General features: G+C 49.0%; 1 protein-coding gene across 1 annotated transcript; it reads right to left on the reverse strand.

Annotated features, from left to right (window-relative positions):
• Positions 1-10,159: 10,159 nt before the first annotated feature.
• Epo (erythropoietin) lies at positions 10,160-13,063 on the reverse strand. Its single transcript, XM_046427108.2, has 5 exons — positions 12,767-13,063; positions 12,069-12,211; positions 11,762-11,848; positions 11,343-11,522; positions 10,160-11,172 (listed from the first exon to the last, which is right to left on the reverse strand). The coding sequence occupies exons 1-5, from the start codon at positions 12,777-12,779 to the stop codon at positions 11,017-11,019; spliced, it is 579 nt and encodes a 192-aa protein (XP_046283064.1). The 5' UTR covers positions 12,780-13,063; the 3' UTR covers positions 10,160-11,016.
• Positions 13,064-15,166: the final 2,103 nt, after the last annotated feature.

The raw sequence follows: 15,166 nt of genomic DNA on the forward strand, positions 1-15,166 counted from the left end.
GAGGGACCTCAGAGGCGGCCCTCAGGGGAAAGGGAAAGGGTACAGTGAGGAGACCAGGCCACTCTTCCACTCCCCTGGCCCTGAAAACCAATCAATCCGAAAACAAGAGAAAGCCCTGAGAACCGAAAGCTCTCAGCTGAAATTGAAAACCCAATGGCAGAGTGATAAATCAAAATCAAGGGAAAGAAGAAAGAGAGAAGACAGACTTGGAGGGTGAATCTGGGAAGTCTATCATCCAATAAAAATAGTTCAAAGAGAACAAAGGAAGAGAAATTATTTTTAAAAACGGAAAAAACACCAAGACAATGTCCCGTCAGTGAAATACTCAAGTCCCTAGATTAAAAGGTGCCTAAGTAAGATGAATACAGAGACTCGGGGAGGTACATTGTGAAATTTCAGAGTATGGGGTGAAGGGAAGATCCAAAGCACTTTCAGCTAGAAAAGAACAGGTCACAGAATAAGGATCAGGAATCAGCATGGCATCGGGGCTTTTCAGTAGCAACCACGGATTCTAAAAGGCGGTTGGTTGAACATTGTCTGCAGAATTCCACAGAAGATCATTTGAAACCTAAAATTCTATAACTGGCATCAGTGGCGAAGGCCCCCAGAGGGTCCTGTAAAGGGAGAATGGAGAATGGCTGTGGGCAAAGAATCGAAGAAGATAATCACAGAAGAAATACAAACAGCCAACAGATATTTGAAAAGATGTCCTGCTTCACAACCAGTAAGGGAAATGGTGAACAAAACTACCAACTGTGAAAAGGCCTGCTTCTGTTGTGGGAATAGGGGCAGGCTGGAGAGTTAAAAACCTACCACTGTCATACTGATAAAAATTTTAAAAATGGATAGTGTAGAGTATTGGACAGGGTGCAGGCAGACACAGGCAAAATATGGTGATGAGAAGCCCAGGTGTCAGTGGGCTAGGTTGGGTAGCTCAGTGAGAAGAGCATTTATTTGCCCAACATGTTCAAGACCTTGGGTTTGATCCCCACACTGCAAGAAAACAAACAAATGTGTATGTTGGTGAAAACTTCTTAGATGATAGTTTGACAATGACTATTAAACTTTAAAAATGTGCCTAACTTGGTTTGTGGGTTGTTTTTGTTTGTTGTTTGGTACCAGGGATTGAACCCAGGTGCACTTAACCACTGAGCCACATCCACAGCCCTTTAAAAATTTTGTTTTTATTTTTATTTTTTGGTCCCCGAGGATTGAACTCAGGTGTACTCAACCACTGAGTCACATCCCAGCCTTATTTTGTATTTTATTTAGAGACAGGATCTCACTGAGTTGCTTAGCGCCTTGCCATTGCTGAGGCTGGCTTTGAACTCACAATCCTCCTGCCTCAGCCTCCTGAGCTGCTGGGATTACAGGCATGCACAGCCACATCCAGCTTGTTTATTGTTTTTGAGGCAGGGTCTTGCTATATTGTCCAGGTTGTAACAAACTTCTGGGTTCAAGTGATCCTCCTGCCTCAGCCGCCTGAGTAGATGGGCCTACAGGTGTGTGAAGATATGCTCTTTAAAATGTGTGCATATCTTTGACCCAACATTCCCATTTTAGGAATCTTCCCACAGAAGCACATGTACATTTGTGCAAACACGTACATACCTTAAAGATATTAACTGCAGCATTGTTTACAACGAGAAAAAAATATCATTAAGATGACTTCAGTGTTTATCAGTAGATATGTGACTGGTTCATATTAAGACATTATAATGCAGGTATTAAAAGGAAAGGTGGGGCTGGGGTTGTGGCTCAGTGGTAAAGTGCTTGTCTCTCATGCATGAGGCACTGGGTTCGATATTAAGCACCATATAAATGTAAAAATAAAAATATTAAAAAAGGGAAGGTGTTCCTCAAAATATTGATATATGATAAAGAAATTCTTCTAGATATATAGTCAAAGAAACTGAAAGCAGAATCTGTAACAGATGTTTGCACATGTGTGTTTTTAGCAACATTAATTATAATAGCCAAAAGGTGGAAAGAATACAAGGGATCCGACAATAGATAAATGAATAAATTAAATGTGGTGTATACACACACACACACACACTCAAACATAATTAGCCTTAAAAAGAAAAGGTAGAGGGGCTGGGGATGTGGCTCAAGCGGTAGCACACTCGCCTGGCATGTGCACAGCGCTGGGTTTGATCTTCAGCACCACATACAAATAAAGATGTTGTGTCCGCCGAAAAGTAAAAAAATAAATATTAAAAAATTCTCTCTCTCTCTCTCTCTCTCTCTCTCTCTCCCTCTCTCTCCCCCCCCCAAAAAAAAAAAGAAGAAGGAAAGGTAGAGCCAGGTGCAGTGGGGCACACCTATAGTCCCAGCGACTCTGGAGGCTGAGACAGGAGTATCTCAGTATCTCAAGTTCAAAGCCAGCCTCAGCAACTTGGTGAGGGCCTAACAACTTAGCAAGACCCTTTCTCAAAATAAAAAATTAAAAGGAAAAAAGGGCTGGGAATGAGGCTCAGTGGTTAAGCACCCCTGGGTATCAGGTACCCAAAAATAAATTAAAATGTGGACTAGGATGTGGCTCAGGGTATGATAGAGTCCTTGCTAGGCCTGGATTCCATCCCCAGAGCTGAAAATCAACTAATTAATTAACAAATTAATTAATTAATTCTGACACATGTTTTATATATATAACATTGAGGACACTATGCTTATGAAATAAGGCAGCCCCCAAAGGCTAAACACTTACATGAGGTACCGAGAGTAGCCATATACATAGATATAGAAAATAGAATAACGGTTTCCAGGAACTGGAGTGTGGGGGGGAATTGTCGTTTGATGCATAGAGATGGGTTTTGCAAGATGAAAAATGACAGTGGTGGCCGCAGAACAATGTGAATGTCCTTAATACCATGCGACTGGTTAAGGTGCTAAATTTTATGTCATGTGTGTTTTGCCAAAATTCATAAATAATTTTTAAGAAACATCGCTTCATAATATTACTTGATAATATGATACTGTTTATTCAAGTCTATTCCTGACTTAAAAAAAAGGAACATTAGCAAATCCATAGAGCCCTAAGGTATAAAGAGCACTTGGATGTGTTATTAAATGTAAGAGGAGAGTCACAGAAAAAAAAATGTATGGAATAACCTCACGTAAAATCCCAAATCATTGTGTGGGCCTGTGTGTGTGTGTGTTTATATACATGCACAGTCATGCCCGATGCAAGGATCCTTCAAACAATGATGGATAGCATATAGAATGGTGATCCTATAAGGTTATCACAGACCTGAGAAATTCCTGTCACCAGGAATGGTGTAGCCATGGTAACGTCCTAATGCTTAACATAACACATTACCACACATTACCGTGATGCTGCTATAAATCTGCTCTGCAGTCATCAAAGTATAGTTGCTGGGATCACAGGTTTGAGTCACCACGCCCAGCTTGTAACTCCTGCTTATTAAAACAAAAAACAAAAAGTTTCCCATTAAGAGTGTGCTGTGATGCCAGGGCCCACCTTCTACATCCTCTTTTCCATATCCCTGATTGCATCAAGAGGCCACATTGAGTGACCCATCTTGTGTAAATACACTTGGCAATGTTCCCACAGGAATTTGCCAAATGACGCAGGTCTCAGGACATGATTTGTTGTAAGTGCTGCTCGGCTGTAGGTAGGTAGAGGTGTAGAGGTGGGACCCAAAGTTCACACACGGAGCCACTGACAGTGGTCACCTCTAGGGAGGGGCTGGTGGATTTCCCACACCATGCCCACTCTTAGGCATTATGGGAGTCTCCATAGGAAGAATGTCTCCATCCACTCCCATATAACAGATTTAGGACATTATGAGAGACCTCCGTGAGAGCCATTTGAGGGGCCAGACTGGAAGGTTTGGATGGTGGGGGTGGAAGTTGAGGAGATTTCCTTGGGAGACCAGGGACACGTTTTGGAGCTGGTTGGAAAGGAGAAGTAACTGGGGAGCAAGTGTAGAAATGGGGACAAAGTGAGGACCTCTCAAGGCAGGAGTGATTGAAGCTTATGAGATGAGTCCAACAGCCAGAGAGGAGAAAAGGGTTTCTGAGAAAGTGCATGGAAGAGTCCAGAAATCAGAGCAAAAGGAACAAGAGGGCTCTTAATTTTTTTTTTTTCGTACCAGGTATTGAACCCAGGAACACTTAACTACATCCCCAGCCCTTTTTAATTTTTTTTTTTAATTTTGAGACAGGCAATTGCTTATTGCCTCACCAAGTTGTTGAGGGGGGCTTTGAACTTGAGATCCTCCTGCCTCAGCCTCCAGAGCCTCTGTGATTACAGGCATGTGCCACCTCATTCTACTGACAGAGGGCTCTTAACAGGAGTGGGGAGGGCTGGGCCAGGCAAGCCATGATGCACATTTAGCCGCTTCTGTTTTATCTGTGAAATAGGAAGAGGGTAGAGCAATCTCCACAGGCACAAAGGCCACAGTCCTGGCCGTCACATCCACTGGACTTCTCTCTGCCCTCCATTAGCCTGGTCCCCCCGGGTAGGCAGACAGACATATGAACAAGCAATTATCACACAGTGCTTTGGCAGGGAGCCGTGGAAGGAACACATGACCCCAGTAGCTGGTAACAGGAAGGAAAGAAAACTAGTTAGGGTCAACTTTCCATAGTAGATGACAACCGAGGGGCTTTCTAAAGGACAAAGAGATGGTCATGGGGCAAAGAAGTGCATGACATTTTTGGAGAATGGCAAGAATAATCTGGGGGAAGGGGGTTGTGTGTGTGCGCACAGTGTACAAGCAGGACCGGGAGAAGGCTGTGCCCTGTCTGGAGGACCTTGAGCGCCATAGCTTTGAGGAGCAGTGAGCTCACTTGATTCCACCTGCATTTTCAAATGGCGGCCCCGGCAGGCAGCAGGATGGATCAGAGGGGCTGGCGGAGGAGGGGGAGTTGTGCAGATGGCTGCTAACAATCAAGGGTCAAGTTCAGGGAGTGGATCAAGAGCTTTCCAGGAGCCAGAAACAGCAGTTCTTTCGGAGTGACCTAACCCAAACTCTTCACTGCAAATATATTGTCCTCATTTTCTGTTTGGGGAACAGAGCTCCAGAGAAATTTCATCAATTACTCCCCGTCATTGTCAGAACATGATGCTGACTCCAAAGCCCCTGGTTCCCATGCTGGCTTCTGCTGAGTCCCACAGTTCTGAGAGCTGTCCCTCTGGGGTTATCGGGGACATCCAAATGTCCATGGGGCATACACTCGAGCCAGAACTTTCCTGCCTTTTATTGGCTTCATAAATGGCATTTCTACTTTAGATTTCAGCCTGAGGGGCACTTATAGCTGCTTTGGAAAACCCAGTGAGGCTTGGGGGGTGTGGTTCAGTGATAAAGCATGAGCTTAGCATGCCCAGGGCCCTGGGTTCCATCTGGAGCACCAAAAACAAAACAAAACAAGCCCACTGATTCCTGGGGCACACACAGAGCTGGAGGCTGCAGAGTGGGGGTGGGCAGTGTGCTAAGCCATCATGAACCTAGATTTTATATATATATATATATATATATATATATATATATATATATATATATATATATACACACACACACATATATGAGTTGTAGATGGACACAATACTTTTATTTGATTTACTTTTTAATGTGGTGCTAAGGATTGAACCCAGCGCCTCACACGTGCTAGCAGAGCACTCTACCACTGAGCCACAACCCCAACCCATAATTTTTAAAAATTTTTATTTATTTATTTTGTGGTTGTAGATGAACAGAATGCTTTCATTTTATTTGTTATTTTTATGCAGTGTAAGGATGGAACCCAGTGCCTCACACATGCTAGGCAAGGGTTCTGCCCTTAAGCTATAGCCGTAGCCCCATGAACCCAGATTTCTGATACCCAACCCCCAGGTATTCCTGAGGCAGCCCCCCAACACTTGTAGCATCAAAGCTAGGCTCAGGGTGCTTGGTCTTTGCCTTGGAAAAGAGACAAAGATACTCGTTCTAGCCATTCCCCTGAGCTGTCAGGGAGGGGACTATATGGTCTTGTAGCCTGTGTCTAGTTTTGTGTGTTTTTTTTTTAATATCTTTATTTTATTTTTATGTGGTGCTGAGAATTGAACCCAGTGCCTCATGCATGCTAGGAGAGCACACTACCACTTGAGCCACATTCTCAGCCCCATGGGTTGTTTTTTTTTTTTTTTTAATCGCTGTGACCACAGGACCTGACAAGAACAACAAAGAAGAGGGAAAGGTTATTATTCAGGGCTCATGGTTTCAGAGGTCTCAGTCCATGGATAGGTGACTCCATAGCTCTAGGCCTGAGGTGAGGCAGAACATTATGGCTGAAGCAGCTCAGGACTTGGCAACCAGGAAGCAGAAAGCAAGCTCCGTGCACCAGGGACAAAGTCTAAACCTCAAAGTCATGCCCCCTGTGACCTACTTCCTCCAGTCGAAACTTTCCTGCCCACAGTTACCACCCAGTTAATCTGGGTCCGTGGATGAATGCACTGATTAGATTAAGGGTCCCATAACCCAATCATTTCACCTCTGAAAAGTCCTGCATTGTTTTACACATGAGCTTTTGGCAGACACCACACCTAAACTATAATGATGAGGGCTGGGGATGTGGCTCAAGCGGTAGCGCGCTCGCCTGGCATGCGTGTGGCCTGGGTTCGATCCTCAGCACCACATACAAACAAAGATGTTGTGTCCGCCATAAAAAAATAACTAAAAAATAAATATTAAAAAAATTGTTTGAAAAAAAAAATAAATAAACTATAATGATGAGGAAAGTCAAAAAGACCCCTTCTGCCCCAGTGAGGTCTGAAAGCCACACCTGGAATGCCAATAGGGCCACACAGTAATCCAATCAGGAGCAGCACCCTCAACTTCCTTGGGTTTAAGCTGAGGATATAAAAGATGCCCATCTCAAGCCCCATCTACTCTCCCTCCATGTGAGAAAGTAGGTAGTCAACAGAAGGGACAAGGAAAGGAAATAGTTAACCCAGGGAAGAGCAGTAGAAGGTCATTGATCCACAGCCCCTCCAGGTTGAGCAATAAGTCCTCTGATGGCTGCTTTTGATGACCTCCTTTGGCACCACAGAGCTAGACGATCATAGCTTCCAATTTGCCAAGAGGTGGGGAGTGGGAGGTCAAGGAAGGACAGAAAGGTTAGAGGGTGACACACTGGCTTTGCATTTGGGGGAACCAGGAATGGGCAAGGTTCCAGAGACTGGCAGGCTTTAAAGCTTCATAGCTGCAGGAATACAGTGTGAGAGATGCTGAGAAATAGAAAAGCCCTGGGAGTCACCTCCTAGCTCACTCAGGGGTATGAGAGATGACATAACATCCGGCCTTAGTGCCTTCATCCATAAGATACAGGTAAGGAGATAAAGTTAACACAGCCAACGTTTTGTTTTTTTTTTTTAATTAGGAATCTATAGACTTTGGGGGGGCATGTAATTTCCTTCTCTTCCCTTTCTTTTCCAAGAGGGCCCCATAAATTTGGAAATAGTTGTTATTCTGCTGCAAATAGTCCCTTCACAAATGTCACACTTTTATGATGGAATTTTAGTAGAATTAGCATTGACCAGCTTGAAATACTGTCGTTAATATTCAATTTAGATTCCAGTGTCTGAAAAATCTCATTTAGCTAATGCAAAGATCACCATCTGTGGGGAGATGGGTAGACAGGGAAGTTCCAGTAAAAGCTAAGGTGACCAGGTACATCTGGTCATCCTAAAGCTTGGGCCAGAGAGGACCCATAGTCACAGGCTGGAGCTGAGATGGAGAGCTGGGAGGGAGGGAGAGGAGGGAAGGAGGCCTCTCTGCCCTTCCAGAGGGTGAGTGGGAGCCTGAGACAGGGGAGGAGCTGGTAGCAGAGATGGAGAGTCTAATGCCTCATTGACCATGATGGGTTCATCCATTCCATTCACCTCTCCTTTCCCCCTGCCTGGTGATCCTGGGCTTCAGCAGAAGATGAACCCTAGCTGGAGTCAGGGAATGCCTGGCCTCTGGTCCTGACCCTTCCTCTCAATGCCTTGCGACCTGGCCAAGACTTATAATTTCTGGCCTGGTCCCTCAGTGGAACCTATGCTTCAGTTTCTTCCTTTGCTAAATGGGGATCCTCTTCCATCCCTGCCCTCCTCATAGGGTTGGGAGAGCAAATGAGAGGAGGGCCGGGAAAACAACTTGTAAGTCGCCAAGCTCACTCTACACAGAAGGTGACATCCTTAAACAATTAAAGGATGTGCAGACTCAGAACCACAGTGTGCTGGAGGCTCCTGATCCCAGCTGGTCTGGTCACTTACTTAGTGGAACCTGGTTTCCCCAGGTGACAGTATTTCTCTATTTCATGGAGTCATGATCTGACACATTTAATGCTGGCTCCTCCTCCTCTTCTTCCTCCTCCTCCTCCATCACAGTATAGAGAAAGCTCACTTTCCTGGCCTGCACCTTAGGAGACTCGGAAATCTGGTCACACCCTCCCGTGCCTCTCATCCGGGGCTCTGGACTCCACCAGGTTCTCCACTAACATGGCTCTGGACACCAAGGCGTCTGGAGACCCTGCCCCTCAACACTCAGTCACATACCAAGCTGTGTCTAAGTTAATGTGTTTCTGTGTCTTTTCTACCAGGGGACTGTCCAATCCAAGGACACTAGACTATGAGTGGCACGGGCTGAGTGTCATGTCATTTCCTAGTACTTAGGGCAAAGGTTTGGCAAAGAGTAGGCATTCCATAAACATGGAATGATGGATGGTGTTTTAACTGTCCCTAACACACTCCCCCACCACACCTGGCCCAGCAGTGGTCAGGAAGTTCAGGTTCAGTGGCCACTGTTTATTGTTGTTATTGAGCTGGGGTCTCAACTGCTTTTTTTTTTTTTAATCGAAAGCAGTAAGACGTTTGGAGAGAAGTCAAGGAATAAGGTTAGTATCCCTGAATCCTGGGAAGAAAAAAGAGACAGTTACCCCATGGGACATCTGTACCTTAGGCAACAAATCAGGCTAAAAGGTAGCCAAGATTTTGAGGTTTTGAGTCCTAAATCTCATGTTCAGGGCCTAGCTGTCATATATTAGCTGAATCCCTCGGGCTTAAGAACAAGTCTCTTAGCTCCAATTTTATCAGTCTAAGAGAGAGATTTCTCCCTTACTGACTCAAATCAGTGGGGCAAGAATCAGATGTCACATGTGGAAGCCACAATACAAATTTGTATTGAAATGTGCAGAGCAGAGCCCTTTGTGGGTTTCTCTAACAGTTCTCAATATGGCCTGAAGAGGGCACTGTAGTCCAGGAGCTAGGTTGGCCACTGTGAAAGTTCTTTTGGGTCTGCTCCTTTGCAGACTCCTCCACCTCAACTTCCCCACCCTCCAGTCTCTCCCCCACCCCCACAATCTAGCAAACCCCCTCAAATTCCCCATCACGCCTGTAATTTTTTTCTGCTCCATACTGCCAAACATTCTCTTTTGCATATGTGCCAGAGCGCATACTGACTTCCCTATGTTTTGTTTTAAAAGCAGAAAGACTGGCCACCACATCTAGGATAATGGCTAACATTGGGGTCCCAGTACACTTTTGTGGCATTTTTGCTGGTGCCTGGGTGGTCCCTTCCAGGTGAAGCATTAACTTCTGGGAAGGAATCAAATCGTTGTCAGAGCAAGATCAAGAGTGAAGTTCAGGTTCCTTGGCTGTGTGTTCCATGACCACCATCCCAGGGGAGTAAGGGGGCAGGTCGGGATTATGTGGAAGGAAAATCAGATGCAGGAAGATGTTGGAGGGGGCGCAGGATTGGGATTCCTGTTTTCTTGGCCTCGGGCAAGTTACTTTACTCCACCTGTCAGTGAAGGTGGCTGCAGACACTTTCTTATAGGGTCTTGCAAGGGGTTACATAAGGGAGCCACTTGGAGTTGCACTTGTCACAGAGCAAGTGCATAGTAAGACAGCAGTCTGTGAAGGTGGTCCTATTGCACCTCTAGCCCCTCTGTGAATTGCAGGGCAGAGCCTTACTGCGACAATCCTAAGGCCAGGATTGGGCTGCTGGGTTTAGGGGGGTGGAGGCTTGTGTGCCAAGGTAGGAAGTTGATGCTTAGGGATGTGGCATGACCCAAAGGGGCCATGGAGGAAAAGTGGGAAACAGTAAGGGTCCAGGAGCCAGAGCTGGCAGCTGTCACTAGTCCCCAAAGGGGGTCCTCATCCTGGCTTGTTTCCTCCATGGCAGCCTGGGCTCACTAAAGGCTTGTCCTGGTGGGCTGGGCAGCTGCCCACTGAGGAACAGCCTTGAATGGGGCCTCCTTATTGACCAGCGTGGGCAGAGCTTGTGGCCTTAGGCCCAGTGGGGTCAAGAGGTCAGACAGGCCATGTGAGGCAGCACGTAGGATCCAACCCCCTCCACTCTGTTTTCCCATATCTGACGCCCTTCTGCCAAGATAGGAGCAGAGCCAGGGCAATAGAGGGTTCCTGGGGAAACAGAAAAGTCTAAGAGCCATGTTGGTGGTTTCAGCTCTTGCCAGTGAGATTGAAAAATACACAAAACTAGGACCCCTTCCCCCCCCGCATGAGAGCCAGGAGCCAGCCCACATTCCATTGTCATAACTCTCATCACCCCTATTGTCCAATGGGCTCTTGCAGTCATCGGAGTCCCCATGAGACCTAGGAGATTCACAGCTGGCCACCTAAATTCTCCAGTCCTTCCTGTCCCTGCTTAGTAGGTGCGAAAAGAAGTATTGGCCTTCAAAGCTTATCTTGATGTCACAGTTCTGCAGGGCACCAAGTGAGTTTAGGTGTCTCCCCAACACAGCTCTGTCCCTGGGTTTGAAGCTGGTGTCTGAATTCTTCCTGCTCTGGGGCCTCAGGCTGCCCCTGTGACATTCTTGGATCTCAGAGTTAAGCTCTCGACAGTTCCTCTGGCCCCTAAGATGTCATTGCTGGCACTGGAGTGTCCGTGGGACAGGTTGGCACTGAAGTAACAGCCCCTTGAGGGGATTGGGTGTGGTGGAGGGGAGGCATGGCACAGGCAGAGGTGGCGAGCGAGCTGGTGGATGTGCCTGAGTGGAGGCACCTGGTCACCTGTCCCCCCTCCTGCAGGCCTCCCCTGTATACAGCTTCAGCTTTCCCCGGAGGAAATTGGAGTAAATTCTGAAGAGTTTGCACAAAGTATCGACAGTGAATGTCCGGAGTGGAGCAGCAGAGGCTGCATCTGGAGGCAAGACGGCTTCCCTCTGCCAGGAAAGAACAGGAGGTTACTGTAGTGCTGGGGACCCCAGATGGACATGGGATCAGGGACAGCATTGGTGGGGGGATGAGGAAGGCCCCCAGTATTTCTTGGCAGGATGTTTTCCCCAGCTTACAGAAAGAGCAAGGAGAAGTGTCCACACCCCCTTCTACACACCTGGACTCCCATCGCTCGGAGCAGGGAGGTGAGGCTGCGCAGGCCACTGACAGCTTTGTCCACGTGCAGTCGCAGAGTATCTGATGGCTGGGAGGAGTTGGCCAGCAGGGCCTGGCTCTGCAGAATGGCTTCTGAGAGCAGGGCCAGGCCTTGCCAGACTTCTACAGCCTGCTGCCCAACCTAGAGGGAACAGAGACTTGGAGTCAAGAGGCCCAAGTGACCTCTTGCCCCTCCCTCCCAGCAGCTCCATGCACCAAACAGAGCAAACAGAAAGTACGCAAGAAGGTGTGTTGGATATGAATAACAAATGAATGAGTGAACATATTCCTTTCTCCATTTCTTTTCTATTGTTTTCTCTTCCACCCCGTGAGGGTCTCAAAATGAGAGCCCCCTCAAGAAGGAGGAAAAGACAAACTCACCTCCTTTCTCCTCCAGGCATAGAAGTTAACCTTGGTGTCTGGGACGGTGATATTCTCACTCAGGCTGCAGCCATCTGCACAGCCCATCTGAAAAACATAGCCCAGGAGTCAGGACCCCCAAGGGCTCTGGTCCTGGGCCCCCAGGCCACAGGCCACTCTTGCTTTGCCCCTTACCTGGCTCCCAGATATACTTTGCGGACCATCAGTTTTTAATATTCTTATGGGGGTGGGACTGGAAGTGCCAGGAAGGAAACCCCTGAAGTCCTGAGAGTCAATTCTGTGGCATGTGCCAGGGAGGGGGCCTCACCGTGACATTCTCAGCCTCCTTGGCCTCCAGGATGTACCTCTCCAGGACTCTGCTGTCACAGATGAGGCGTGCAGGGGTGCCCAGGACTGGGAGACCCAGAGGAATTAACAGCAGGGACAGCAGGAGCGGCAGGGCGGGACATTCTGGAAGAGCCAGGCTGAGCGTGAGGCCGGGAGGGGAGGGGAGGGTGGGTTTGGAGGGGCAAGTTTGCTCATCCCGAGCCCCTGCGGCCAGCTAGTCCCTGCAGACCCCAGCCTCGCGGGCGCTCAGGCGCTGCCGGGCTTGCCTTCATTCAAACCCGCTGTGCCGGCACACCCCACCCCCCAGCGACCGGCATCCACTTCTCGGGCCAAACTTCAATCCCGGCGCGACAGAAGCTTCCCGCTCACAGAGCCCGGCTGTCGCTCCAGGACCAGGTATCCGCTGATCAACTGGCTCCCCGCCCACAGAGCAGCGCCTCTCTGCTCCCTGAACCTCCAAACCTTGTCCCGGGCTCCAGATTGGGCTTTTGCCATTCCCAGGGGCTCCCCAAGCCCTGCATGCACGTGGAGGCTGCCCCACCCCCTCCCCCTTCGCGGGTCCTTAGCAGGTCGCAGGTCCTTGAACCCAGCCACCTCCCGGCCAATAGCCCCAGAGGTAAATCCCTCCTCAAACAGGGGCCCGGGCGACAGCAGCTCCCCCTGCCCGCGAGTACTCACCGCGCACCCCCATCTCCGCGCCTGGCGGGGCCCCTCAGCGCCCAGGGGCTCGGCAGGCGCCCACGCCGGGAGCCCTCATCCCGAGAAGCTGGTGGGGCAGGGTCACCCCACGGGCTTGGAGGAGGGGGTCGTGTCCAGGGGGTGCAGGCACGTCGCGGCCGCCGAGCCCGGGGTCGAAGGAGAGCCGGCGCGGTGGTGGCCCTGGCCAGGGTCCGGGAGGACGGCACGACGCAGCGACCGGTCAGGGTTGGCCCGGGGACACTGCGGCTCCGGCCGGGGGTCGGGGTTGTTATCAGCATGTGTGCGTGCGCGGGTGGGGGTGGGGATGAGGCTGAGTGCGTGAGGGGTCGCCAGGGGTGTGGGCCACCCCCGGTCGGAGCAGGGGGCAGGACGCCTGGGTCGGGAGCTGCAGACGCACGTGCGGGCACGGATCTGCCCCCGCGACCCTGGGATCCGGCAGGGGAGCCAGCGGGGTGCGCACACGCGGGATGGACAGAATGCCTGGACCTGGGCGAGGAGGGCTGAATAGGGAAGGCTGGGCACCGGACACTGCCCCTGGGGGGCGTCCCAGTCTTGGTCCCGGACTCAGAGCTTCCAAGAGCTGGGTTCCTGGGTTCTGGCAAAATAGTTGGATCTGAAAGACTGGAAACAACTGGGTGGCCTTCCCTCTCACAGTCCCAGGATGTGGTCTAAGGGTCTAAGGGTGTTGTCCATCTGAAGGGATGAATGGGAGTAGATGGAGCAAGGGTTGGAGATTTTTCTCCCCACACTCCTCACTTTCCAGTACCCTGAACCCCCCCCCCCCAAAAAAAAAAGTTAACTTTCAGGACACTCCTGCACTGTGACATCAGGGTTTGTGACCTGTGGTATACGTTAAACTCTGTGGCAAAATTCTTAAGAACCAGGAAGAGCTGATCCCAAGAGGTGATGGGAGTGGGATTTACAGGTCAGCTTTCATGGCTTCTGGAACCCCTGAGGCAAAGGGGCAAGTTCCCTAGAGCAGGAGTCCAAGGCTAGCTGGCCTCTGGAATCTTAGAAAGTGGCCTCATCCTTGAGCCTCTGTGTCCTCCTGAACTGTCAAATGGGTGTGATGAAAGTACCATCCTCACCTCTCTCGGAGGTCAGAAAGACAGCCAAGTCCTACAAACACAGGCATTATATCTGTTCTCTAACTCCCTACCAGGTCTCATGATATCAGATATCTCTTATGCATGCATTCAGTACCTACTTTGTGGCTTTGGGGGCTTTGTTTTGTTTTACAGTGCTGGAACTTGAACCCAGGGCCTCATGCATGCTAGGCAAGTGCCCTTCCACTGAGCCATATCCCCAGCCTACTTCCTGAAGTCATTTGCTACATACTTTGCAAGACAATAAGTGGTGTTGAGATGGAGTTTCTGACCTCCTGGAGTTTGCAGTGAGATAAGTTGGGTACACAGAGCAAGGTGTGCAGATCTGAGCTGGAAGAGGTTGGGAGAGGGGTGGACTCTCCTCCAGTTGGGGGATGTTAAGGCAGTCTGAAGGTGGAGGCAACTATGAGCTTAGCCTGGAAGAGTGAGGAGGGTTTCCATGGCAGATGCCAGGGGGAGGGGGAGGCTGATTTGGCAAAGATGAGGGAGAGGCTAGTGTGCTGGGGGAGTGAACAGGAGGGAGAGGTGGGACATTAGGCCAGAGTGAAGCCTGCGAGGAGTCAGGTTGTAAAGGGCCTTGAATGCCACTCTGAGGAATTTGGATTCTGTTTGAAAGAGTAGGAAACATTCATTCACTTATTGAAGAAATGTCTGTGGAGTTCATACACTGGTGACCAGAAACCTGAGTCACAGCCATGAATGACCAGATAAGAATGCCTCCCCTGGGGCTGGGACTGTAGCTCAGTGGTAGAGCACTTGCCTAGGATGTGTGAGGCACTGGGTTCAAATCTCAGCACTGCATATAAATAAAATAAAGGTCTATTGACAACAACAACAAAAGTATTAAAAAAAAAAATGCCTGCCCTGGTGGAGCTGATGTTCTAATTGGGAGACAAGGAACACAAGTGAATACAAGATAAAGGATCTCAAATGACATCAAGAATTAAGGAGAGCTGGGTGCAGTGGTACACACCTATAATCCTAGTGGCTCAGGAGGCTGGGGCAGGAGGATCACAATTTTGAGGTCAGCGTCAGCACCTTTAAGCAACTAAGTTGCTTAAAGTCTCACTCAAAATAAAATATAAAAAGGGCTGGGGAGGTGGCTCAGGAACACCCCTGGGTTCAGTCCTGATTTTAAAAAAAAAAGAATTAAGGAGAAAAGGCCCAGAACGCAGAAAGGCAGAAGGGGTTCAAGACGTTGCCATTGTCAATAAGCCACTCAGGAAGCCACATGGTGAAGGTGACCAGATGGAGGTGAAGGAGGGAGCTGTAA

The sequence above is a fragment of the Marmota monax genome, unplaced genomic scaffold (assembly GCF_021218885.2).
Source record: "Marmota monax isolate L192 unplaced genomic scaffold, Marmota_monax_Labrador192_F-V1.1 WCK01_AAM20220418_F8-fsc00341, whole genome shotgun sequence".
NCBI lineage: Eukaryota > Metazoa > Chordata > Mammalia > Rodentia > Sciuridae > Marmota > Marmota monax.